The sequence below is a fragment of the Hyla sarda genome, chromosome 1, assembly GCF_029499605.1.
Source record: "Hyla sarda isolate aHylSar1 chromosome 1, aHylSar1.hap1, whole genome shotgun sequence".
Classification (NCBI taxonomy): domain Eukaryota; kingdom Metazoa; phylum Chordata; class Amphibia; order Anura; family Hylidae; genus Hyla; species Hyla sarda.
This window is the reverse complement of record NC_079189.1, coordinates 389,798,734-389,824,197: the sequence shown is the minus strand read 5'-3', so window position 1 is coordinate 389,824,197 and position 25,464 is coordinate 389,798,734. Positions and strand designations below refer to the sequence as shown.

Genomic DNA, 25,464 nt, shown 5'->3' with positions numbered 1-25,464 from the left:
TGTCTCTCACCCACTTTTACAGCTGCAGCATTTTCATGAAGCTGTGGACATTGCAAGGATGTTCAGGATCTTTGCAGTGTCTCTTGTGGACTGGCTGGATGTTTTTTCTGCAGCCCACAAGGAGTTAACCTGTGCGATTGTGTTGGCTTATAAATTGTAGGTCATCACTATAGGGCTGGGTCCACATGCTGTGGAAATGTTCCACTGTTGACCTCTCTACATATCTGCCGCAAGCTCTGCAAGTATTAAATGCAGACTTTTCTGCAGGTTCACCATTATTTTACCTGTTATGTGATAAAGGTGATGAAATCTGCAGCGATGATCCACAAGAAATGAGCATGCTATGGATTTGAAAATCTGCAGCTTGGGGGTGACATTTTGTAAAATCTTACCTACTATATAGCATTAAATAAATAACCTGCTCAGTGTATGTCTTCGGTGTTGCACATGTATGAGATTTTACATGCAACATTTCTGCCTTTTTTCCTCATTGTACTTATTGATCTTGTTCTATTTTTTAGATGGAGTGTCTGAATTACATTCGTGTCCTGCAGCCATTTAATGAAAGTGCTTTGTACGTGTGTGGAACAAATGCATTTCAGCCTGTGTGCGACATTCTGGTTAGTCATTTAAAGGCAGCTGTCTGCTTTCGCATGTTGGCATGATAAATAGAGTGGGGAGATATCACCTATTTGCTATTGGGGAAGTAACAGTATAAACTCTATTTAGACATATATCTCTATTTGCACAGTATCATAAATTGATTTGTTTGCCATTTATAGGAATTAAACAATTTTAAATTACTGGGAAAAAATGAAGATGGTAAAGGGCGATGTCCATTTGACCCTGCACAGAGTTACACTTCAGTGATGGTTGGTAAGTGCCCATTATTTCTCATCTGTTCTTAAATCCATTAATGTGTACAGTCTACCTATATATAAAAACTGCAATGTGCAAAATTGTTAGTTATTTGAGTATAACCACCAAAGGTGTATGTGTTTGTTTTTAATATAAGGAGGTGATGCTTCAGAAATAGTAACAGGGAAATGTTCTTATTTAAATCACTGGTTTAAGGAAAAATCTTATTTGCAAAACTATGTATAGAGTTTTTTTTATTTATTTTTTTATAGCTGTCTTTTAAACACCATAAAACTAATATATAGTTTTTTGTTCCCTAAAGATGGAGACTTGTATTCAGGAACCTCCTTTACCTTCCTTGGCAGTGAGCCAATCATATATAGACACTCACAACACCAAAGCAACTTGAGGACAGAGTATGCTGTACCTTGGCTTAATGGTAAGTCAGTAGACCTCTTTAGCCTTTTTATTTTTTGTCTATATTTACAATTTGATTATAAATATGTATGTATCACTACTCTTGCAATCAAATCTGTAGACAGCTCAGTGGATCCCTAGCGCAACGTAGAGTGGGATCCACTGGTCTTCTTTCAAATCAATACATACAATGAACCAGTCACAGCATTGTTATCTAGAAAAATCTGAAAGGTCTGTGAGATTTGTCATTTTCCAACTGAAAGTTTCTCTGCAGTGAAATTTAAATCAAATATAAATGTTTTTATTTTTTATTTTTTTTGTAAAATCCTATTCATCAAAGCTAGGGGTTTAGTTTAATTTCTGGTTATGAACAAAATCCAGGTCACTAAAAAGTACATTAAGGGCTAGTGTCCAGATTAAATGCTTTTTTCCTGACTAAATGTGGCAATAAACCCCCCAAACTGCAGCATATGACAAGATCTACCTGATATCTATGGCCACCCATAGCCATTCAGTTGTCAACAGACTCTGCCAATATTGAACAAAATATTGACTCTGCAGGGTAATAAGAGGAAAAATAATCCTACACAGGGAAAGGAAATCACCAGTTACAACAAGGTTTCCATTGTGAGTGCCCTGCCAAACAATTCTGTTTCAGCTTCCTGGACCTCTGCGAGTGTGATAAATACAGAGGTTAAGTGCAATAGAATCTAAGCATTTTTAGTTAGGACACAATAATATAGTCCTAATATAGTTCTCCCTTATTTAGTGCCAAAATTGTGTTTGGATCAAATGTAATTGGGAAATTTCACAATTAAAAACAGAGCCATATTAGTTAGTGTTTATGTAGGTTGCATGACTGACAAACCTGAAGATCTGTTTGGCCCCATCTGTAGTTCAAACTTTATTTTAGTTTCTAGCCTTAAAGGGGTAATCCCCTGCTGCTATTGAGGGACGAACTGTCTAGAGTAGGAGAAAAGCCCCATAGCAAATATATGCTGCTCTGGACAGTTCCTAAAATGGACAGAGATGTCAGCAGAGAGCACTGTGATCATGATGTCAGCAGAGAGCTCTGTTTTCCAAAAAGAAAACAATTTCCTATGTAGTATTCAGCAGCTAATAAGTACTGGAAGGATTAAGATTTTTAAATAGAAGTCATTTACAAATCTGTTTTAACTTTCTGGCAGCAGTTGATTAGAATCCCCCCCCCCCCCCCCCCCCCCAATCGAAGTACCCCTTTAATATTGCTTACAGCCCATGCATATTTTATTTATTGTGGGAGTGATGCAGTTCTGACACCTTGAAGTGCTGAGCGTGTGTAAAGACCACTTTCAGGACTTTTGTGGTAGAGCTCAAGTAGTTTATATATAGGTTACATTCTTTTGGTTGTTCATCAATATTTTATTGTTTTCATTCTAGAGCCCAGATTTGTGCATGCAGATGTTATCAGAGCACCTGAAAATAACCCCGAGGGAGACGATGACAAGATCTATTTCTTCTTCACTGAAGTGTCTGTAGAGTATGAATTTTTCAACAAGCTTCTAATCCCAAGAATAGCCAGAGTTTGTAAGGTGGGTTGTTCTATACATTTGTTTTTATATAAAGAGAATCTTTAGTACTGCGCCACCCACAACAACGTATTTTTTTTTTTTTTTAAATGCGTGAAGTAATATGATTATAAACTGTCCCCTGCTGCTATTGAGGGACAAACTGTCTAGAGTAGGAGAAAAGCCCCATAGCAAATATATGCTGCTCTGGACAGTTCCTAAAATGGACCGAGATGTCAGCAGAGAGCACTGTGGTCATGATGTCAGCAGATTACCTTGCCGATAATGCCCCGCACCGTCCCCTCACCGCCCCGGCCAGAGACCGCTGCTGCCCCATTGCCTCCCCCATCCCCGTTTTTTTATTTACCTGTTCCTGGGGTCCGCGCTACTTCTGGCTCCTGCGGCGCCCTGCATTCATCTTCCTCATTAATGGGGGTTCTCTGTTAAGTAAACACATTGTCATATACTCTTAGGTAATTATTGAAGACGGAACCTGGGCCAGGATTGGGGAGTGTAAAAAGCTACTCTCTCTCTGGGTAACCTGTCCTGTCCTATATTACACAGATACTATGTTAGTTAAATTATGCTGCCTATACCCTGCTGAAGTATACAGTAGATTAGGAGAACTTAATGATAAAGGGGGCCACCGTGACAGCATGTCAATCACTGTCTTATGCTTACTGCAGCATAACTCAGTACCCACTGTCAATCAAAGGGGTCGGGTGAATGGAAATTGGTATGGAGTGAATAACAGGAGATGGGCTAACTAACCTAGGTCTTTGGCCATGCTGTGGACGCCACCCTGGGCCCTCTTGTTTACATATTAACATAAAGGCTTATGAAGAGGAAAGAGGAAAAAAAAAGGGTATGGCCAGAATCCTGATTAGAAGCCCTGTTAAGCCAGGGGCTTATTTTTACCCCTGTTTAGCTGTTGACAGGTCCACTTTAAATGGGGATTATGTAATGTGTGATCTCCCCTGTGGTGGCGCTGCAGAGAAATTAAAGACTACAGAATTTCCCCAGTGGACACTTTGGGATCAGTTTGTTGTCAAGGGCCCTTTTGGCAAACAGGAGTTTTCCAAGGCAGAGAACCATAGATTTGAGCACACACAGTATTCCAAGGTTGTGCTGCTGCAAATGTATCTGTGATCCCATTAATGTTAATTGTAGTTTTGGGGAGTGAGTTATGTTGGAAATTTATGAGCGCTCCCCCTTTCACATATTTTCTTTAAGTGTTATGAGATGCTTCTGACAGGCTGTGTTTTGTCTTAACCAGCGTTGACAGGTGGAAATTCATGCTAAGCTGTCATCACTCAAACCTAAAAATGAGCCCAGCTGCCTGCTCCTATCACTTGGTTATAGAGGAGGCTGGCAATGTTTCACAATGGACAATCTCCGTTGTACACAGAGAACTTTTATTGGTGTTCATGTGCATTTCAGTAGCGGTGATGATACTGAAATCCCAGATAAACCTCTGCCACTCCACCCATATAAGTATTTATTGGGCGATGTTAGGTTTTATGAAATAAAAAAAACCTCCCATATACATTCATGAACCTATGCCTAATACTTTGCCATGAGCGCAGGTCCTACTTATCTCTAGAATGGGACCTTGTTTGGCAAAAGATGTCTGGGATTACAATAAACAGCCGAGCTTTCTGTTTCCGTAACTCAAGTTGAAGTAAATAGGAGTTGTAGAGACAGAGCAGCAACATTTAACTATGCTGTTAGCAAAATTCTGGTCAGAGATTGTGCTGGCACCAACTCAAAGGGCTACTCTGTAGATAAAAAATAATAATAATAATAATAATTGTTTTAGAATCAACTGTGCCAGAAAGTTATGCAGATTTGTACTGTCAATTACTACTAATTAAAAAAAAAAAAAAAAAAAATGCCTCAAGCCATCCTGTACCAGCTGCTGTATGCTCTGGAGGAAGTCTTGTAGTCTTTCCATTCAGACACTCTTTGCTGCCACTTCGATCTGTGCAGAGCAAGGGAGGTTTGCTGTGAGGATTTTCTCCTGCTCTGGACAGTTCCTGACATGGACAGAGGTGGCAGCAAAGAGCACTGTGGTCAGACTGGAAAGAACTACACAACTTCCTCTGGAACATACAGCAGCTGAAAAGTACTGGCAGGATTAACATTTTTAAATCTAAGTCCTTTACAAATCTGTACAACTTTCTGGCACCAGTTGATTTAAAAACATTTCCTTTTATCCAGAGTACCCCTTTAATGGATGCAGCAGCATGCATTGAACAGCATTATGGCAAACGATAGAAGTTTTAAGGACATCTCGCTTGACCTGTTTTGCATTTTTCTCTTGTTTTTGTTGTGCTATTTGATCTTAGAATTTTATAAACAAATTGACAACTGGGTGTTACCAGGAGGCATTTTCAGATGCTATCCAATTGGTGTTTTTAAAGTCAGTGCCCCCTTTCCTATGCTGAAAGCAGCACCAAGTTGGCTAGTTATACCTTTCTAGTAAGACTAACTGTGACGGCACAGTACCAAGCGTATAAGAAAGGATGTTACGGTATATCATTAGGAATACATGTAGTAACTGAAAGCTAGGTCAGGAGAGGCCACAGGTCCTTTTTAATTTACAGAAAATGACAGATTCTTGTTAAATGAATCTGATCTTTAAGCCATGCCCTGTTGAATATAGTGACAGTCTGGAGCTGAAAATGTCTAGTCTAAACCTGTAAGTTTCCACGGCAACCTGAGGCCCTAAGAGACATCTAACCAGACAGCTACAAATTTCAGCTGTGACCTTCTGAATTGGTGACTGGGTCTAGAAAAAGAAAAGAAAAAAAAAATCAGACTACATCACTTTACATAAATAGACACAGAAGTGTGGTTTTCACACCTACTATAAAAAAGTATAGTTAATGCTTTATTAAATTTATAATTTATTTGATATTTTGGACATGTATATTTCATATAGATTTTCCTTTGACAGCTTCTGTAAAGGTATACTTTTGGCCTGAACAGAGCCTGGCAAAGAAAAATAGCAGTATAGTTGAAGGGGTTATCGACCATAAGGTGATTTTAGTACGTACCTGGCAGATAGTAATGGACATGCTTAGGAAGGATCTGCGCTTGTCTTGGGGCTAAATGGCTATGTTGTGAGATTACCATAACACTGTGGCTAGTTTTTTTTGTGAACTGGCATTCCCTGTTTGGGCTTTCTGTTTTGCCTACAAATCCCATAATTCCATTTTCCTCCCTCCCACACATCAGCCGCCCCACCCGTTGAAACATAAATTAGCTGCATCCATTCAAAAGACCTGTGGTTTTCAATCAGGGTGCCTACAGCTGTTGCATTAGTTGCAGATTGATCTCTCTCCCACCAAGCGATCGCTCCACCCATTGAAGCAGACAGGCTCCCTGTCATCAGCTGACTAGTGAGTCAGGTCTCGGGTGCATTGCAACCTGGGTTAAACCTGAGACAACAGTCATTTTGTATGCTGTTAAAAATAAATATTGGGGTGAAAATCACATAAGAATTGTGAGAAAACCATCACACACAGGTACAGACACTATATTATGAACTACACTAACTTTACAGCCCCTGTAGCATAGTCAAATAAAATAAATTCCTGGAATACCCCTTTAACCTCTTAAGGACCAAGGACATTCTGGAACGTCCCCGCACCCTGGGCTTTAAGGACCAAGGACGTTCCAGATCGTCCTGATGTTTCTCCGGTCTCTGCCGCGCCGGGCAGAGATCGGAACGGCATGTCTGCTGTAATCGTTCAGCAAGCATGCCATGCAAATGCCGAGGGGGGTCATCAGACCCCCCATGTCGGCGATCGGCGCAAATCGCAAGTGAATTCACACTTGCGATTTGCGCGATTCCGCGTCATTACGGGTCTATGATGACCCGGAATATAAGGGGGATCACGGGTGTCTAAGACACCCACAATCCCCCTGAAGAGATAGGAGTGAGGTGACGCAACCACCAATAGCAGATCGTGGGCGGGGGGGGTTAACTTTAGTTTTCCCCGTCCTGCCCACCCACAATAGGCGGGGCAGGACGGGGAAACGACGGGGACCAGCGCCGAAGATCCACTTACCGATCCGGGCGGGCGACAGAGGCTGCGGGCGACAGAGGCTGCGGGCGACAGAGGCTGCGGGCCAGGACCTGCCTGCTCAGGACACCGCTGCGACCAGTAATAGGCTGAGTGAAGTTCTGCTCCGACTTTGTCGGGGAAGCATGCTGAAGACAAGAGCATCTCTGGACCGGAAAGAGCTGAATGTGCCCTGTAAGGGACCAAGGGTAGGTATGTATATGTTTTTTTTTTCTCTCTCTATATTGCCCCAGTATTATATGAAGACACTGGAATCTATGAAAAGCTAGAGCAAATATCTTATTAGTTGGTATGGGTGTTGCTGAGTGCAAATATCTTGGTAAATCATCTGTTGGTACAAAACATACTGTGCTGCATTTTTGGCAGAGACCTAGGGGGTGAGATTTTACAAGCTGTCTTATATTAAAGTTCTCTTTTGTTGTCCTTAGCAACCAGTCAGAGCTCCGATTTCATCTCTCATATTGCTTTGGTTTGAAATCTGAGTTGTGATTGCTGTTGGCAAAAGAATCTTACTATAAGGGTAAGATCACACAGGAGCACATCCTCGGTGTATTTGACACTGCAGATGCGCTGCCAGTAGTTAGAGCTACTGCAGAGCGAGCTCCCTGCTGCCATAGCTCTGTGTATCACCTGGTGATTGCAGCAGGAAATCCACAGTCACGAGCAGAAACGCAGAGCTGCGGCAGCAGCAGGGAGCTTACTCTGCTGTAGCTCTGTGACTGTCGGCAGTGCATCAGCAGCGTCAAGATTCCACAGATCCCAGCTCTGCTGTAATAGAGCTGAGCTTAAAGGAAAACTGTCAGCAAGTTCACCCACACTAAACCCAATACATTGGGTTATAGTGTGGGTGAACAGGAGTCTCTTAACGGGTTCACTTATTTGGTAAAGTTTTGTTTTCACCAAGTTAGTGTCTTCTAAAGTGTCCGACATCACCTCCTGTGTTGTGCTCTGCAGGCGGGTCCCCGCCGGCAGTCTTACTTCAGATTCTGGAGGAAGGCGGCAAAGCCCGCCCCCCTTGTTGCATATTCATTTTGTGCTAATCCTGATGACGTGGGAGCTGGGTAAAAACATCAGTGCATGTGCTCTGAAGGCAGAGCGCTGTGCTCAGGGAGACGTATGACTCCACGTCACTAAGATGTGGATTAGCACAAAATGAATGTGCAACAAGGGGCGGGCTTCACCGCCTTCCTCCAGAATCTGAAGTAAGACTGCCGGCGGGGACCCGCCTCCAGAGCGCAAGAGAGGAGGTGATGTCGGACACTCTTTAGAGGACGCTAACTCGGCGAAAATAAAACTTTACTAAGTAAGTGAACCCAGTAGAGACTCCTGTTCACCCACATATAACCCAATGTATTGGGAGCAAGGTCAGTAGCAAATAAATGTCAGAACAGTGCCCCGACTTTGTTGAATAGAGTGGCGGGTCGGCGCGTCCTCCACTCCTCCATTCATTGTCTGTTCAGAGAGAGGCTGTGAATAGGGGACAAGTTAATCTAAGTTAGAACACCCCTTTAATATTTAGCAGTGTTGCAAAAATGCCTGTGTTACCTTGTATCATAGGTAGAAATAATAAATAAGAGTTTGGGTGCTGCAAATGCAAAATTATACTCTCCTGCCTTGATTCTATACTATACTGTTTGAATAGACCCAAGTGCTCTCCACTATGCTCCCTATGATATCCTATTAATGCAGGTACTGCCTACTCTGCGATTGTTTATTTTTGCAGCACTCTGACATAGTTATACATGTTTTATAGATATTGTTTTAAGAAGGTCAAAATGACAGCACGTGTCTACATGTACAGTAAATAACTTTTTGCAACAAGTGAACAGAGAAGTGTATCATGCACCATTGATCACTTTGTATGTAATAGCTGTAACATATAATCATTAAAAAGTCAGTCTTTTTATCCTCCACATAACGTTTAAACTTCACCAGTTTAAATATTGTCTTTCAGTACTTATCTACCAGACTACTTTCATAGAGAAGTTGGGGAGTAGGTGGTTAGTTTATAAAGCTTTTATTTTCCATGAACAGAGGCCTCATATTTCATACCCACTGGGAACAACTGACATAATTCTGCCAGCTTTCTGACCTGAATGTGTTCATAAATGACATATGCTGTGAATATTTATGAATGCTCATGGTTGCCATATCATTCTGTTTGTGCCATTTGTCTTCTGTCTTTATTATTCTGACACAAATTTCCAGTTAAACTGCAGTGTGTAAATTAATGTATAAAGTTGCAGTGAACACCAGTTTAAATATGCTTTATATACATATATATAATGCAAATCATAAAATGTTGCAGTATCTTGTAATCCCTTTTTTATTGGACTAACAGAATTTTGTAGAGACACTCTTTCGGGATTCCTCTCTTTATCAAGTCCAAAGCAAATCTAAGCTCACAAGCAGAAGACACAGGTTACATCTCACAAATATGCAGGGGTTAAGACAATAGATGTGGAGAATTCACACTAAGATGGGTCATAAATTGTCCAGCTATAGAAACATAAACTAGGATGAGAATGAGAATAGTCCAATAAATAAGGTATTACAAGATACTGCAACATTTTTTGATTTGCATCTGCATCACTGGACTATTACGGCTACTCAATTTTACTATGATATATATTATTTATATATCTATATATATATATATATATATATATATATATATATATATATATATATATATATATATATATATATATATATATATATATATATGTATATGTATGTGTGTGTGTGTATATATATATATATATATTATAATCTAATCAGCAGGTATAACTCTTGTTGGCAGATTTGGTGGTATACCAGTAAAAAAAAAAAAGAAATTTCAATGCACGTACTGATCCTTGCAAACTTACGGTCTTGAACTCAGAAATATCCATGAAATGCAGTCCTATTCTCCCTAGTCACAGTAATAGCACAGACAAAAAGTGTTAACAGAAGGGCAGTGTTGCAAAGGTGTGAAAATACTACTTTGGGCCATCCTCTACAACAAAGCTGTTTAATACATTCTGTCACCAAAGTACCTAGGAGACATTTGTCCGAATCTACATTAGTTGATCTTACTTGTATAACTAGCTTCATGAAGCCTTTATTGATCCTTTTTATCTTCACATCTTTGTTTTATGTCCCAGAGTGATCAAGGAGGTCTACGAACGTTGCAGAAGAAATGGACGACATTTCTCAAAGCCAGGATGATTTGTCACTCGCCAGAAAATAATTTGATTTTCAATGTTGTCAATGATGTTTTTATCTTGAAGTCACCAATGGAAGAACCCGTCGTCTATGGAGTTTTCACTTCTCACCTGTAAGTGTAAATTATGATAACTTTTTACAGTAATAAATTCTCTGATTTAGATTGTCATGATTGCTTTAGTTTTATCATTAGAAATAGTTCCTGTGAACTGTGTATATGTTATGTGTTATTGTGCAAGTCCATTAGCTAGTTTATAGATCTATTTATTTTTAATTTTTTTATCCTGCATTTTTGGTCTATGAATTTCTTATTTATTTTTTAAAAGCTGTTCAAATATTTTAACATATTTCTTTCTTTTTAAAGTAACAATGTTGGCATGTCGGCAGTATGTTCATACAGCTTATCTACTGTGGAAGATGTCTTCACTAAGGGAAAGTACATGCAGAGTGCCACTGTGGAACAAGCACACACTAAGTGGGTGCAGTTTAACGGTGAAATGCCTAAGCCACGGCCTGGAGCAGTAAGTAGCTCTTCTAAGGAAGTTATTGATGTACACCAAGTAATTCAAGTATAGAGTGGTTTAATACAGCTGAAAATTCTGCTTTTATGTTAAAAGCGTCCCTCTTATCCCTTGGTCAATTTTCTGAAAAATGGTGGTTCTCTTTGTATATAACTCTTTGCTATGAGGCTCCATAGCAGTCATCTTAAAGGAGTTCTCTAAGCTAAATCTTTTCTCCCCCGCTGTGCCCGGGCTGTAAAACTATACATAATAACCTTTCACTTACCTGCCTACGATCCCCCGTTGTTCCGATATCGCCGTCCCGGTCTCTTCCACTTCCTGCGGGTCGGTGACTTCACTCTGCGCTCAGCCTATCAGCGGCTGCGACGGGACATTGCTGCGGCCGCTGATAGGCTGAGCGCAGAGTGAAGTCACCGACCCGCTGGAAGTGGAAGGGACTGGAGAACGGGACGGCGAAATCGGAACAACGGGGGATCATAGGCAGGTAAGTGAAAGGTTATTATGTATAGTTTTACAGCCCGGGCACAGCGGGCCATAGTCACATTACACAGGGTCCCGGATTGGAGACTGCTGCTATGGAGACAGAGGGAGAAGCTGTGTCTCATAATACAGAGCGCTATGGAGTCAGGAAATGGCACCCTTTTGAACATTTAGGCGTCAAATTTGGACAAATGACTATTGTGCACAGCACTGAAAGATAGTCATTTACCCAAAATGCACTAGAGGCACCCTTTAATTGACAGGAACTAATATAATATAGGCTATATTTGGCCATGTTTTACTTTGTATGTTTTAATTTAGAAATTGCATTATTTTTGTAGAATTCATTTCTAGATTAGTTATAACTTGTCTACAAGAGAAATTTACTGAAATCACAAGAATTCTGACAAATCGTGCAGGCAAAAGTGCAGTAAATGGGTGCTCCAGAATTACTATGCATTTTAAATGCTATTTCGACCTTCCTTGACAGGTTTGAAATATGTCTAGAAAAAGGGGCGTAAAAATTCCAAATTGATGTTGTGCTATTTTTGTTTGCTGCAAAAGATTTGTGTATGCCATTGGGAAGACAAAACTGTTTAACATGTCTATCCTTGCACCATTTTGCTAAATTTGGCATCATTTTTGTAGTTTCATAAGGTTATGATCAATCATTCTGTTTTTTTACTTATTTTTTTCTGCTTTTAAAAGTAATATATTTAATCTTAAATCATAAAAATTATCTTCTCCCTTTCAGTGTATTAACAACGAAGCTAAATTCATGAACTACACTAGCTCACTAAACCTTCCAGACAAGACGTTGCAATTTGTGAAAGACCACCCCCTCATGGATGAGACAGTGACTCCCATAGGAAGGAGACCCAAGCTTGTGCATCAAAATGTGACCTATACACAGATAGTTGTAGACCAGGTCAAAGCCTTGGATGGCAACTCTTACGATGTCATGTTTATTAGTACAGGTAAACTGATTTGCTGTCAGTGTTTTTTTTATTTTTTTTATTTAGTGGGTTAGGTGGCGATACTAACAACACCATGAAGTCACAGAGACCATGTTGGCAGATTTACTGCCTTCTAGCAAATGACAACACAGTCTAAGTTCTCCTGATCTTTATAGAGCAAAAAAAAAAAAGATATTACATTTAGTATTGACGACTAATTTCATTATTTTTTACTTGCCAGAAGAAGAAATTAAGGTATTTAAAAGGGTATTCGAGGAAAAAACACTTTTTTATATATATATATATATATATATATCAGCTGGCTCCAGAAAGTTAAACAGATTTGTAAATTACTTCTATTAAAAAATCTTAATCCTATCAGTACTTATGAGCTTCTGAAGTTAAGGTTGTTCTTTTCTGTCTAAGTGCTCTCTGATGACACGTGCCTCGGGAAACGCCCAGTTTAGAAGAGGTTTGCTATGGTGATTTGCTTCTAAACTGGGCGGTTCCCGAGACACGTGTAATCAGAGAGCACTTAGACAGAAAAGAACAACCTTAACTTCAGAAGCTCATAAGTACTGAAAGGATTAAGATTTTTAAATAGAAGTGATTTACAAATCTGTTTAACTTTCTGGAGCCAGTTGATATATAAAAAAAAGTTTTTCCCTAGATAACCCCTTTTAAGTTCACAATCTCCCCAATACACGGTGATGTGCTGCCGGCCCTATTAACTGCCTCCTCCCTTGTGCTTCGCCTCCTCTGCTGCAGAGTGGAGCTCCACTCTGCAGAGGCTCAGTACAGGGTAGAATTAGTTAAAGGGAATGTGTCACCATTTTATTTAATTTTTTTTAATAAATTTGTTCTATCAAGATAAAGCATTTCATTTATGTACTTAGTTTTAGGACAATGTAGTTTTAAAGGGGTACTCTGGCAATAATACATCTTATCCCCTATCCAAAGGATAGGGGATAAGATGGTATGGCACAGTGGAAGGGTGGTGTGAGGTCACCAGCAGGGAAAGGGTGGGTCAAATTTGCAGCAGCCAAGTTTCAAGTTACTTTTTCTTCACATTCTCATTTTAGCTCCCTCTACTGGTCATGAATGTGATATAAGAAAACTTTTATAATTTTTTTTCTTAAAGATTAAATACATTTGTTTGTGTTTTTAATATTTTTGGAAATCTTGTCAGAAAATATGAAAAATTATTATTATTTGGTGACACTTTCCCTTTAATAGGAAGATGGGGAGACAAAAACTGCCAGACTTCTCTGCCAGTAGCTTATCTCCCCAAGAACAAAAGGATCATGCAGTAAGATACTGTAAGATGCCAGACCCTTCTTTTTTCCAACATATGACGTCAGGGGAGAGTTGGGAGGCTACCACACATATTGGATGGTATGCCGGTACCGCCAATGTATACACACAAATTCTTCAGCATAGATTTTCAGAGTCTTATATAGTAGCATCACATTGAATGCTTGTTCTTTACACATCAAATGTAGGATATTTTCTGGCAATGAACATAATCATAAAAAAAACCTCTTTTGTAGATAAAGGTATATTGCACAAAGCAATCAGTAATGATATGGAGATGCGTATTATTGAAGAAATAGTCCTGTTCCCTGATCATCAGTCAGTCCAGACGTTATTGCTTTCAGACAAACTGGTAAGCCTCACTTTTTTATCTGCTTTGAGCAAAATAAAAACTACTTTTAAAATATTTAGTATAACCAAGGCTTTTTTGTGTAAATATACAATTACAATATACTGTTTTCTATGGGGTCAATTTATGTGGGGATAATTCAAATTACTTTGAAAATTACTTTCGACTTATCATAATCTCCCATTTAACCTTTCAAATCACTACAGTTTATGCTTTCTGTCCATTATATCTTAGAGCAAAAGATACATCTACGCTGGATCCAACACTGAGGTGGTGCAGTCTCCTGTTGCTTTTTGTGAAAAGCTTACTTCTTGCACAGAGTGCATACTGACAAGAGACCCGTATTGTGCTTGGCACCCAGTCAAGAATTCTTGTGTTGACATCCTCAAGGAGATTAATACTGACAGGTATGTAACAGTTCATAAAAATAGTCATAAGAATGCCAAAAAACAAATATGGCACAATAGCAGATAGCCAACTCCATAAACAGGAGAGCATTTACTTTGGATTTTGTGTAGTTTAATATTAATTGTTACTGTAACAAAACATGGGGCATTTATGCCAGGTAGAAGGCTCATCAGAGGCTATGGGCACCTTACACTGAAATGTTTTATTGTTACCGTAATTTATTTCCTACATGCAATATTAACACTCTAAATAGACCATTAGAAATTCTTGTCGTTTTTGTATCTCTATTTATGGCTGGGTTTCCTCCTGGACCTCACAAAGATCCAAAAGCACACTGCTCCTGCCTGCTCTTCCCCTCCCTGGGACGGGTTTGACACACAGGCCCAAATTTATCAATCTGCCTGAAACCAAAAGTGTCTGGTTTTGCCCATAGCATTCACTTGCAAGCAGATATTGCAAGATAGAGGACATTGACAACATGGAAAAAAGTCTGCGGCTCACTGAGCAAGCAGATGGGGGAGGGATAGTGGTATGGAGGTGCAGAACAATAAGGCTAGGAAAGTGTCTGATCTGACACACCTGAACACGTTTGCCCAGTTGGCAGATAAGGGAGATTAGAGTTTGGAGTTAGCACCGCTGCAACGTACCACTAAGAGCTACGGGGGTGTCTGCTCCTTTGGATAGGGGAGAAGTTATATTTCACTACAGCACTCCTTTAAAGGTGTATTCCGGCCATAGACATCTTATCCCCTATCCCAAGGATATGGGATAAGATGTCTGATCGTGGGGGGCCCGCTGCTGGGACCCACCGCAATCTCTGTGCAGCACCCAAATTCTATGCCGGCTGCTGCTCCAGTCTCGGAAACATCTGTGTTTCTGGGACTGGAGACGTGATGTCACTCCACGCCCCCTCTATTCATGTCTATGGGAGGGGGCATGACAGCTGCCTCTCTGATGCCTGTCTAAATAAAGGCCCCTACCGTGCACAGGCTCTTTTTTCAAATTTTTTTTTTTACCTGTAATGTATTGATAAATGCCCCACAAATGTTAAGTCACTAATTCCCTTGTCTTGACAGTCATGTAAACATTGTCTTTGTTTTAGGCTATTGATCCAGGCATTAAATGGAGATGCATCTCTCTGCCCAGGTATGTTTTCTCATAATACAAACTATTATTGCATTATTAACATCTTTGGATCATTTAAATGGGTACTCCACTGGAAAATATTTATTTCTAAATCAACTGGTGCAAGAATGTTAAACAGATTTGTAAATTACTTCTATTTAAAAATATTTATCCTTCCAGTACATATCAGCTGCTGTATGCTCCACAGGAAGCTCTTTTCTTTTAGAATTTCCTTTCTGCCTGACCACAGTGCTCTCTGCTGAAACCTCTGTCCATTTTAGGAACTGTCCAGAGTAAGAGCAAATCCCCATAGCAAACCTATCCTCCTCTGGACAGTTACTGGCATGGACAGAGGTGTCAGCAGAGAGCACTGTGGTCAGAAAGAAAGGAAATTCAAAAAGAAAAGAGCTTCCTGTGGAGCATACAGCAGCTGATAAATACTGGAAGGATTAAGATTTTTAAATAGAAGTAATTTACAAATCTGTTTAACTTTCTTGCACTAGTTGATTTAGAAAAAAATGTTTTCCAGTGAAGTACCCCTTTTAAGAAAAATGTGCCTTTACTCAAAATAAATAACTGCTGCAGTCTCTCCATACATTATTCTGTTAGCCAGTTTGTATATGTGTTGTGAACCTTTTTATTCATATTTTATTCTTAAAAAACAAAACTTTTCCATCCCGTGCTGATCCTCAGTTCAGGCTCCTATCGGCACCCTGGCAGTCAGCTGACCGTGGCAGTCAATTAGCGGATGGTCCAGGGCCATACAAATGGATGTCTGAAGTGCCTACAGGGGGGTTACCCCTGCCCAGAATGTCAGCTTTAAAAAAAAAAGCTGACATTACCGCCACTTCTTCATTGCCACTGCAGTCTTCCTGGTACTTTAGCAGCAGCCGGGCAGCGGCAGTCTGGGCAAGTTCAATCCCTGATAACCCCTTTAAGAGGGGGAACAGCTTAAAGTAATTGCTTACTTATTATTTGAAAGCTTTTTTTTTTTACTTTAATATATAAAGAAGAATCCCAAATGCTTTCAAATTCTAAACCAGCAGTTACTTTTCAATCCCCTGCTGATCCCTCACTAAAAGGTGTATTCCAGTCTTAAAAAAACTTATCCCCTATCTGCCAACATACCCCCTCCATGCATCTCTATGGAAGAGCCGGAGATACAAGAATGCTGTAGACCCGCATGGAGGGAGCGTGTTGGCCACCACTTTGTGTCTTGGTCGACACATTTCTTTCATGTGGAGAGATGGGGCACTGGGCAGAAGATCACAGGGATCCCAGCGGTTAGACCCCCCACGACCTGACATTTATCCCCCTGTCCTGCGGGTAGGTGATACGTTTTTTCTTTTTAGACCGGATAACTCCTTTTAAGGCTCCTTTTATGGCCTTTGATCTTAGAGTCTGCTGATTGGCTGCAGAAGTCACATGACTACTGGGGTGCCAACAGGAGCCTAAAGGGTAAATCAACACGAGATCACAAAATAAATGCTGGTTAGTTATTTTCAAGCATTTTATGGCTCTTAAAAATAAATAAATAAAATGTAGATAACTTGTGTGAACTTGCCCAGTGTTCATTAAAGGCTTATTCCGGGCAAAAACATCTTATCCCCTATTCAAAGGATAGGGGATAAGATGTCTGATCTCCCTGCAGCACCCGCATCCTATGCAGGGCTGCTTCTTCAGTTTCGGAAACCTCTGTGTTTCCGGGACTAGGGACGTGACGCCACGCCCCCTCCATTCATGTCTATGGGAGGGGGCGTGACGTCACGTCCCCAGTCCCGGAAACCCGGAGGTTTCAGAACAAACTGGAGACGCAGCCCCACATAGAATGCAGGTGCTGCATGGAGATCGCGGGGGGTCCCAGCAGCGGGCCCCCCGCGATCAGACATCTTATGCCCTATCCTTTGGATAGGGGGATAAGATGTTTTTGCCCGGAATGACCCTTTAAGGGTAGGATTCCACTGAGGTTTTTCCCACCAGCAAAAACAGCAGGATAAACTGCCAGAAAAACAGCCACTGCTTTTTTCCTGCGTTTTGGCAGTTTTTCCTGGTGTGTGGAAACAGCCAAATTTGTCCCCTGTGGCAGTTTTCACTGTCTTCAGGGTACCACTCTGTGGGTCGTATGCTGAGCGCTCGGTCCACAGAGAGTAAGGAGATGAGGAGTGATGTACAGCATCACTGCTCACCTCCCCAGGCCGTATAGTATACAGGGGTGCATAGTGTACCCGTGTATACTATACAGGAGCCTGGAATCCAGTCACCAGACTGACAAGACTCCCTGCTCCTATAGCCTCTTTGGGCAGTATACACTATATACAGCTATCTATAGATAACTGTACATAGTGTATACAGAATACGAGGTCCGCTTTCCTCCCTCGCTCCCTGTCACCGCTGGGTCAGTGTAGCTTTGCCCCCTCGTGATGAAGTCATTAGGGGCAGAGCTACAGACTGGAGCCAGGCTGGTAAGGGTGTGAGGCTCTGTTCACATTGTCCGTTTTGTATAATGTGAACAGACCCTTCTGGCAGTGTCCTCCCAGACGGGGAGACTCCAGCTGTTGCTATACTACAACTTCCAGCATGCCCAGACAGCCTATGGCTGTCTGGGCATGCTGGGAGTTGTAGTTTTGCAACAATTGGAGGCTCTACCCAGCGGAGAGCACCAAAAATGTTCTAACCAATTTTTTGTGTTTCTTTTTTCTTCTCGTTTCAGATCAGTGTATTCAAAGGATTATGGCGGATTCGGTGGGCTACTGTAAATGAACTGGATTTTTATTTTTATTTTAACAAAATTGCTAACTAGGGCTGTGGGGGAGTGTTTTTTAAAATAAAATAATTTTTCCAATGTGTCAAGTTATATTTTTTTTAATTGAATTTTCAGGCTTAGTGGAAGCTGTCTTATTTAGGGAATCCATTACTAAGCCGGGGCTTAGCGTTAACCCCAAAAACAGCTAGTGCTAACCCCCAATTATTACCCACCGCCACAGGGGTGCCAGGAAGAGCCAATACCAACAGGCCTGGAGCATCAAAAATGGTGCTTCTGGGCCTAGGCGGTAACAGGCTGGTGTAATTTAGGCTGGGGAGGGGCAGTAACAATGGTGCTCACCCACCCTGGTAACGTCAGGCTGTTGCTTGTTGGTTGGTATCAGGCTGAGAATAAAAATAGGGGGAACCCTATGCGTACCATTGTTACTGGCCCTCCCCAGCCTAAATAACGCCAGCCTGTAACCGCCTAGGCCCAGGAGCACCATTTTTGATGCTCCGGGCCAATTGGTACCGGCTTTTCCCGTCACCCCTGTGGCGGTGGGTACTGGGGTAATAATTGGGGGGTTAGTTCTAGCTGTTTTTGGGGCTAATGTTAAGCTCCGGCTTAGTAATGGATTCCGTCAATAACACGGCTTCCACTACTAAGCTTGAAAATTCAATAAAAAAATAGACACATTGGAAAAATTATTTTATTTTAATAACACTCCCCCAAAGCCCTAGTTAACCATTTTATTAAAAGAAAAAAAAAAACAGTTCATCCGCAGTAGTCCTCCGAATCCGCTGTAATCCTCTGCATACACGGATCTGAAATGAGAAGAAATAAGAGCAACCAGTAAACCTATATTTGGTGGGTGAAATTAATCACAATTACCGCGGTGATCCAACAAACCCTATTTCCCCATATATAAAACTTTGTACTTTATAAATTTTTCCTCACACTTAAGATTACCAGATTAAAATTGCAGTGCCATTCTCTCCATATAGTAAGAACAACCGGTGCCAGCCTAGCTACCTGACACTGATCATATGAACATCGCATGCACCTGCAGTGTGCTATGCGAATGGAGGCAGCACTTCTTTTTAAAATCAATTCTCAGCCCCCCTCGACATGTTTCGCTGCTAGACGCAGCTTTGTCAAGTGCTTGACAAAGCTGCATCTAGCAGCAAAACAGGTCGAGGGGGGCTGAGAATTGATTTTAAAACACAGTGCTGCCTCCATTCGCATAGCAAACTGCAGGTGCATGCGATGTTCATATGATCAGTGTCAGGTAGCTAGGCTTGCACTGTTTGTTCTTACTATATGGAGAGAATTGCACTGCAATTTTAATCTGGTTGTCTTAAGTGTGAGGAAAAATTAATAAAGTACAAAGTTTTATATAGGGGAAATAGGGTTTTGTTGGATCACTGCGGTGATCTATAAGTAATTGAGAAGAAAAAGAAACACAAAAAATGGTTAGGAAATTTTTGGCACTCTCTGCTGGGGAGAGTGTCCATATTGCAATGTCTTCCCAAACAAGGAGCCTCTAATTATTGCAAAACTACAACTCCCAGCATGCCCAGACAGTCTTTGTCTGTCTGTGCATGTTGGGAGTTGTAGTTTAGCAACAGCTGGAGTCTCCCTGTCTGGGAAGACCCTGGCAGAAGGGTCTGTTCACATTATACAAAATGGACAATGTGAACAGAGCCTGACACCCTTACCAGCCTGGCTCCAGTCAGTAGCTCCGCCCCTAATGACGTCATCACTAGGGTCAGAGCTAGACTGGAGGGAGGTAAGGGGACAACTTTGTCTTCTGTATACACTATATAAAGCTATTTATAGATAGCTGTATATAGTGTATACCGCCCAAAGGGTTAACCTACACTGTCCAGTAGTGGAAGTTAAATCTTTCCTTGCTGGGCTGGCGCATAGCGCACAGCTCAGCAATGTGTATACTTGTATACACATTGCAGGCTCACTGAAAGTTCTGGCTGGGCAGTAGATATATGACGTATATCTACTGCTCAACATCAGCTGTTCTTTCGGCTCTGTAGCTGTGAGCACAGCTGAATCCTGAAATTCACATCAGGACGATCGCAACAGGTGTCAGAAGTGACACTTGCTACGATCTGTTCCCTACTGCAGGTACTACTGCTCCCAACATGGAGCACACTTTGCTCCATGCTGGGAGCTGTAGTATCTGTAGTAATAGATGGCCCAGGTTGTCACTTCTGACACCCGTTGCTATCTGTCTATTAATGCAGGTATAACAGCTCCCAGCGTGGAACAGAGTGTGCTCCATGTTGGTAGTAGTACCTGCAGTTAAGGTCAGATCACAGCAGGTGTCACTCCTGATACCCGCTGCGATCCTCTGGTATAAACAATAGAATTGGACACTATCCGGCCAATCACAGCTCTCAGCGGGAAATATGAATCTGTGATGTGAAGAGAACTTAAAATCACAGCGGAGTATAGTGCGGGGCAGGGGAGCGGAGAAGTGCGGCCAGCTTCTAGAGCTTATACCAGAGGATTGCAGTAGGTGATCTGCGATCTGTCTATTAGTACAGGTATTACAACTCCCATCATGGAACAGTGTTTCATGCTGAGAGTAGTAGTACTATCTAAAAAATCGAAAAAAAAATATAAATGTTAAAGTAAAAGAACACACATTTTATTAAACACATAATTAAAATACATTACTAATAAAAAAAATTACAAAATGAATTATAAAAAATATATTCTTTTTATAATTTAGTGGCCCCTTTCTACACTTTTTTTTATATTGCCGGCTAGATTTTTAGTTCTCTGCCCGTCCACATAAATTGATCACTGTTTAAAAATTTATAAAAATTTTGTTCTAAGAAATATAAATTTTATTAAGATTTTTTCCATCACTACTGTATCTTTTTTAATATATATTTTTAATGGTACAATACGAAATGTAACAAAAAAGGTATCTCCATCACTTTTTTTGGATCGCTAAAGTCCAAATAGAGAATAAAAACTGCCTGCAAAAACGCCAAAGTTAAAACCCACATGGCGTTTTCTTGGCGTTTTTTCACTCCCATGGGAGGAAAACGCCAAGATTTTCCCGAAAAAAAAGCCATACTCTGAAATTGAGGAGGTTTTAAAACCAGTCTCTGAGCCCAAAAGAGCTGAAAAATGCCTAAAGGATTAAAAAAAAACGCTAAAATGAAAAACAGCAAGTGGATCTGGCATTTTGCAGTTTACTATTGACTTGCAGCTAACATTTGGCCGACGTTTTTATATGAAAAACCTCTGTGGAATTTTGGCATGAAGCAAATAATTTTTTTGTTTTGAAATATTATGTAGGGGTTAAAACTAAGCATGCTGAAAGGTATTAAAGCCTATCAGCAGTGCTTAAAAAGTAAAAACTTTGTAATGTAGGCTCACTTAACCAAATGGATGTTGATGTGTACCCACTTTTCTAGATTCTGCTGATAAAGGAATACGGGAAAGTATGAGGTACAAGGTGAAGGCAGGAAGCACGGTAGAGCTAAAATGCTCTTGCAAGTCTAAATTGGCTTCAGTGTTCTGGACATTCAATGATGAAACCTTGAAAATAAACCCACCTAAATATCTTATGCACGGTACTTTAATGATACTCAATGTGACCGAGTTGGATGCAGGCACTTATCAGTGCTGGTCACAAGAGGTCGTAATGGACAAAGTGTTTTCTCAGGTGGTCATGAAATATCATTTGGAAATTGAAAGGACACCGCTGCCTCTGACTAGCACAACCCAATCTACAACACGAAGGGAAGAACCCATGGAGACCACTAGCTTTTATAAAACCACAAGGGAGAAAACTACCAAAACGTCAACAACTCAAGCCATGACAGCATTTGTTGGTGTAACACATTTAAGCAACAAAATAACACCTACAGTATCCCTGATGGAGGTATTCAGCTCCATGCCTGATGCTGGAGTGGGAAAGGCGTTCTACTTGACCAACCCAAATGATTGCTCTCTCCTTATAATCTTGGTCATCGTATTTTTTTTTCTTTTCATCTTATTGTTGACATACAATTGCTACAAGGGATTTCTGCCGGCCACTTGTCTAAAGTATCGTGATGCTATGTTTCATGGCAAGAAGAAGACTCCTCTCAATCTGAAAGACTGTGAACAGGGTGTTAAAGAAACCTTAGTGGAGAAAGTGTGCCCAGAGAACCAATGTGGAGGAGTTCAGAAAGCACCTCATGACACCGGTTATGAGACCGAGCCAGACTGCGGCAATGGCAACATCACACACAAGGAAGTTGAGACGACAGAGGAAAATGAAAAGGACCAACCATTTGATGTAAAGTGTGAAATAAAATATGCAGATTCTGATGGCGATTGAAAAACAGACTTTTTGAAATTAAAGGGAACGTGTCACCTATACTCTGAGAGCAGTATGCCAAAGTGACAGGCTTGCTGATTTCTACAGTGTGCCATTTTTACAGCTTATTTATACAGAGGAGACAAACTACACTTGTTGCAAAGTGCTAGGAGTCCTATTTATCCATAAGCTGTGGGTCCCACCCCCAATTGCTGATTGACAGATTTCTTTCTCTCTATGCACAGTAATATGGAGAAGGCTGTCAATCAGTGGCAGGGGGAGACTCTATCTCTTATACATCAGGCTCAATGTTTTATTGTGTGGCCAAACTACAGCATATCTGGACATAGCAGATGCACTGTTGAAATCAGCATGCCTTCCACTATCAAATGCAGCTCTCAAAGGGCAGCAAAATGAAGCTGGCATGTTCCCTTTAAAGCATTCTGAGCCATAAGCAATGGGGCTGTTTTGCAGTCCACTAGTCCACTGCCCAGCTTCACTTTCGTAAAAGAATATGTGAATATTGGGATATTCCTTTTTAGCTAAGCCCTGAGATACACTGGTTTCTGTGTTTTTTTTTATTTTTTTTATTTTTATTATTTTTTGTTACATTCCTTTACGCTGTTCTGTTTTTAATGTTTTTTGTTCTATTCTCCGCAGACTGATAAAGCGTATTCAGTCATTGCACAATACCGAGTTATAAAGTTAATTCCAAATTGGAAGTTCATTGTTTATCAGATTGGTAAGGATGTGCTCATCTGGGCCCACATAGGTCCCATTATTCTCTTTAGTACTTGAAGAAGTACATTGAAGAACAACATGCTGTACATATGTTCAGTGTTTTCCTTTTGCTATGGTTTTGTGACAAATATATTTTAAGTTGATTTGCTTTCTCAGGGAGAAAAAGAAACAATTTTTTGATGTCCTTCCTTTTACAATATACAACAGAACCCAGGTGTTATGTCTCACAGTATTGACTGGAACCAGAGTATGAATAATAAATATTAAAATGGAAAGATGCAACAAATCCCTGCCCTCCGCAATGATACTGTGGAGCAGCATTTCCGAAATTAGAAGTGACTACTTGAAAAAAATAATTGCGTGTTTGGACAATGAGGGAAAAAAAGAAACTGCTTCAGCAAAGACTTCTTTTTATAATATATTTTACCAGTCAGAACACTGGAGTGAGACTGCAGAATCTTATAAACTTGGATTGAAATGAAAAGACTGGAATCTGAAAGCATTCTAGCAGTAATTTATTTAGGGCATACTTTCTATATACTATATATAAGACTGTAGGGGAGAATACACTGTGATTCTTGCGGTTTATATTTCAGAAAATGATTGTCTATTTTTCTATACCACTGCTGTATAAATGTAAATTCAGAAAGCCCTAAAATTAAAGTATTATTTTATTGTTTTAAGAAAATTTGCCAGAGTTGTGACTCGTTGACATTAATTCATCTACGGTATTGCTCTTCATGTTTTACACAACTACCTTTCCTGAACTTGCATGAATTTCATTTTGTCATATACTTCTTTACTGCCTTTATTTTCTTAGTTCCCTTTTTCTCTCTTCTGTCCCTGTCTGTCACACAGCCTCATCTCCCATACCTTTTCCTCCTTCCGTCACTTCCATTGTATCCTCTATGGCTTCCGAACTGCATCCTTCACTATCCAGCATGCCACTTGAAGTTCTGTCTAGTACAGACACAGACGTTCTTAAATTACTCCCTCCTTTCCTAAGTGATCAGGGTCAGCTGGTTCATGTCCATGGAACTTTTCACCTCTTTTGTCATGGAACTGGTAAGTATGAAAGTGGAACATCAGTTAGTAAGCATAAATGATGTCTTTTATTAAGGGGGTTGTTCGACTTAAAAAAAAAAATTATGGACCCACCTCTGGATAGGCCATCAACATCTGATCAGTGGAGACAACTGCTGATCTCGTATTGAAGGCCTTTCCGAAGGATAGTTAATTTGTTTTAAAAAGTTTTATGAGCCCTTTTAAAGATTTGGCCAGGTTTTCTAAAAAAATAAATTAAAAAAAATAAATAAACAATAAACATTCAAAAACTACATAAACTGTAATGCTTGGCACACTCGGCTATATTTTTCCCCATCTCTGGAACTGAAGGCTTATTGCTTTCCCAGTATAATCTGTGAACAGACATAAGCACATACAGGAGATACTGCTGCCTGTATCCGTGCATGTACTAAAGGCGCTCAGCTACTGTTCAGCTGCACAGAAGTGGATAAATGACTTGTCTGCTGCTATCTTGTGACCCGTAGATGTACCATACCATTAATCAGATTTTATACCAACATTGTGAAGTATAAAATCTCTACTACTTGTACATTACGGTTTATGGGCTTTTTGTAAAAAAAAAATTTTATAAAGTGACCAACCCCTATACCCATAAATACTATACCATTTTGTGTGTATAATATATTTCCATTTTCCACTATTATGCAAAAATTATTTAAACAAAACTTTCATAATCTTGCTAACCTGTTAAATTTATATTTTTCCATTGTGTTAATTTTAAGCAACCTATGTTGGACAGACAACAGTAAGTACCAGCTTTCAAAAATATACAGAAAACATTATATATATTTTTTATTTTAACTAAAGAAATGTACATTTCTGCAGTGAGACAGAAATCAAACCATGGATGGTTTTAAAGGGGTATTCCAGGCAAAAACTTTTTTTTATATATCAACAACTGGCTCCGGAAAGTTAAACAGATTTGTAAATTACTTCTATTAAAAAATCTTAATCCTTCCAATAGTTATTAGCTTCTGAAGTTTTCTGTCTAACTGCTCAATGATGATGTCACGTCACGGGAGCTGTGCATGATGGAAGAATATCCCCATAGGAGCTGGACAGCTACCGGGACGCGAGTCATCAGAAAGCAGTTAGACAGAAAACAGCAACTCAACTTTAGAAGCTAATAACTATTGTAAGGATTAAGATTTTTTAATAGAAGTAATTTACAAATCTGTTTAACTTTCCAGAGCCAGTTGATATATAAAAAAAAAGTTTTTGCCTGTAATACCCCTTTAAGGTGTACACAGACTTGTGCAGTCACATGCTAACTCCATTAACA

General features: G+C 40.2%; 1 protein-coding gene and 1 long non-coding RNA gene across 7 annotated transcripts in view; one reads left to right on the top strand and one right to left on the bottom strand.

Moving 5' to 3' along the window:
- LOC130276299 (uncharacterized) overlaps positions 1–25,464 on the bottom strand; it is a 38,906-nt gene that overhangs the window by 1,697 nt on the left and 11,745 nt on the right. Inside the window, exons 2-5 of one of the 2 annotated variants that reach the window (XR_008845076.1) lie at positions 23,970–24,158; positions 9,992–10,230; positions 6,899–7,085; positions 3,190–5,613 (exon numbers count right to left, since the gene is read on the bottom strand). This is a non-coding gene — a long non-coding RNA (uncharacterized LOC130276299). Of the gene's footprint in view, positions 1–2,856; positions 5,614–6,898; positions 7,086–9,991; positions 10,231–23,969; positions 24,159–25,464 lie in introns of those variants that run through there. The other variant, XR_008845075.1, reaches the window with a different exon arrangement.
- Positions 1–25,464, top strand: part of SEMA4D (semaphorin 4D) — an 87,440-nt gene that overhangs the window by 55,426 nt on the left and 6,550 nt on the right. For 2 of the 5 annotated variants that reach the window (XM_056525460.1, XM_056525451.1), the window contains exons 6-16: positions 522–620; positions 783–876; positions 1,181–1,297; positions 2,695–2,846; positions 10,060–10,232; positions 10,485–10,641; positions 11,876–12,098; positions 13,628–13,743; positions 13,975–14,147; positions 15,251–15,294; positions 23,955–24,161. In XM_056525460.1, coding sequence (XP_056381435.1) covers positions 522–620; positions 783–876; positions 1,181–1,297; positions 2,695–2,846; positions 10,060–10,232; positions 10,485–10,641; positions 11,876–12,098; positions 13,628–13,743; positions 13,975–14,147; positions 15,251–15,294; positions 23,955–24,161 — 1,555 coding nt within the window. The other 3 variants (XM_056525440.1, XM_056525431.1, XM_056525468.1) reach the window with 2 other exon arrangements.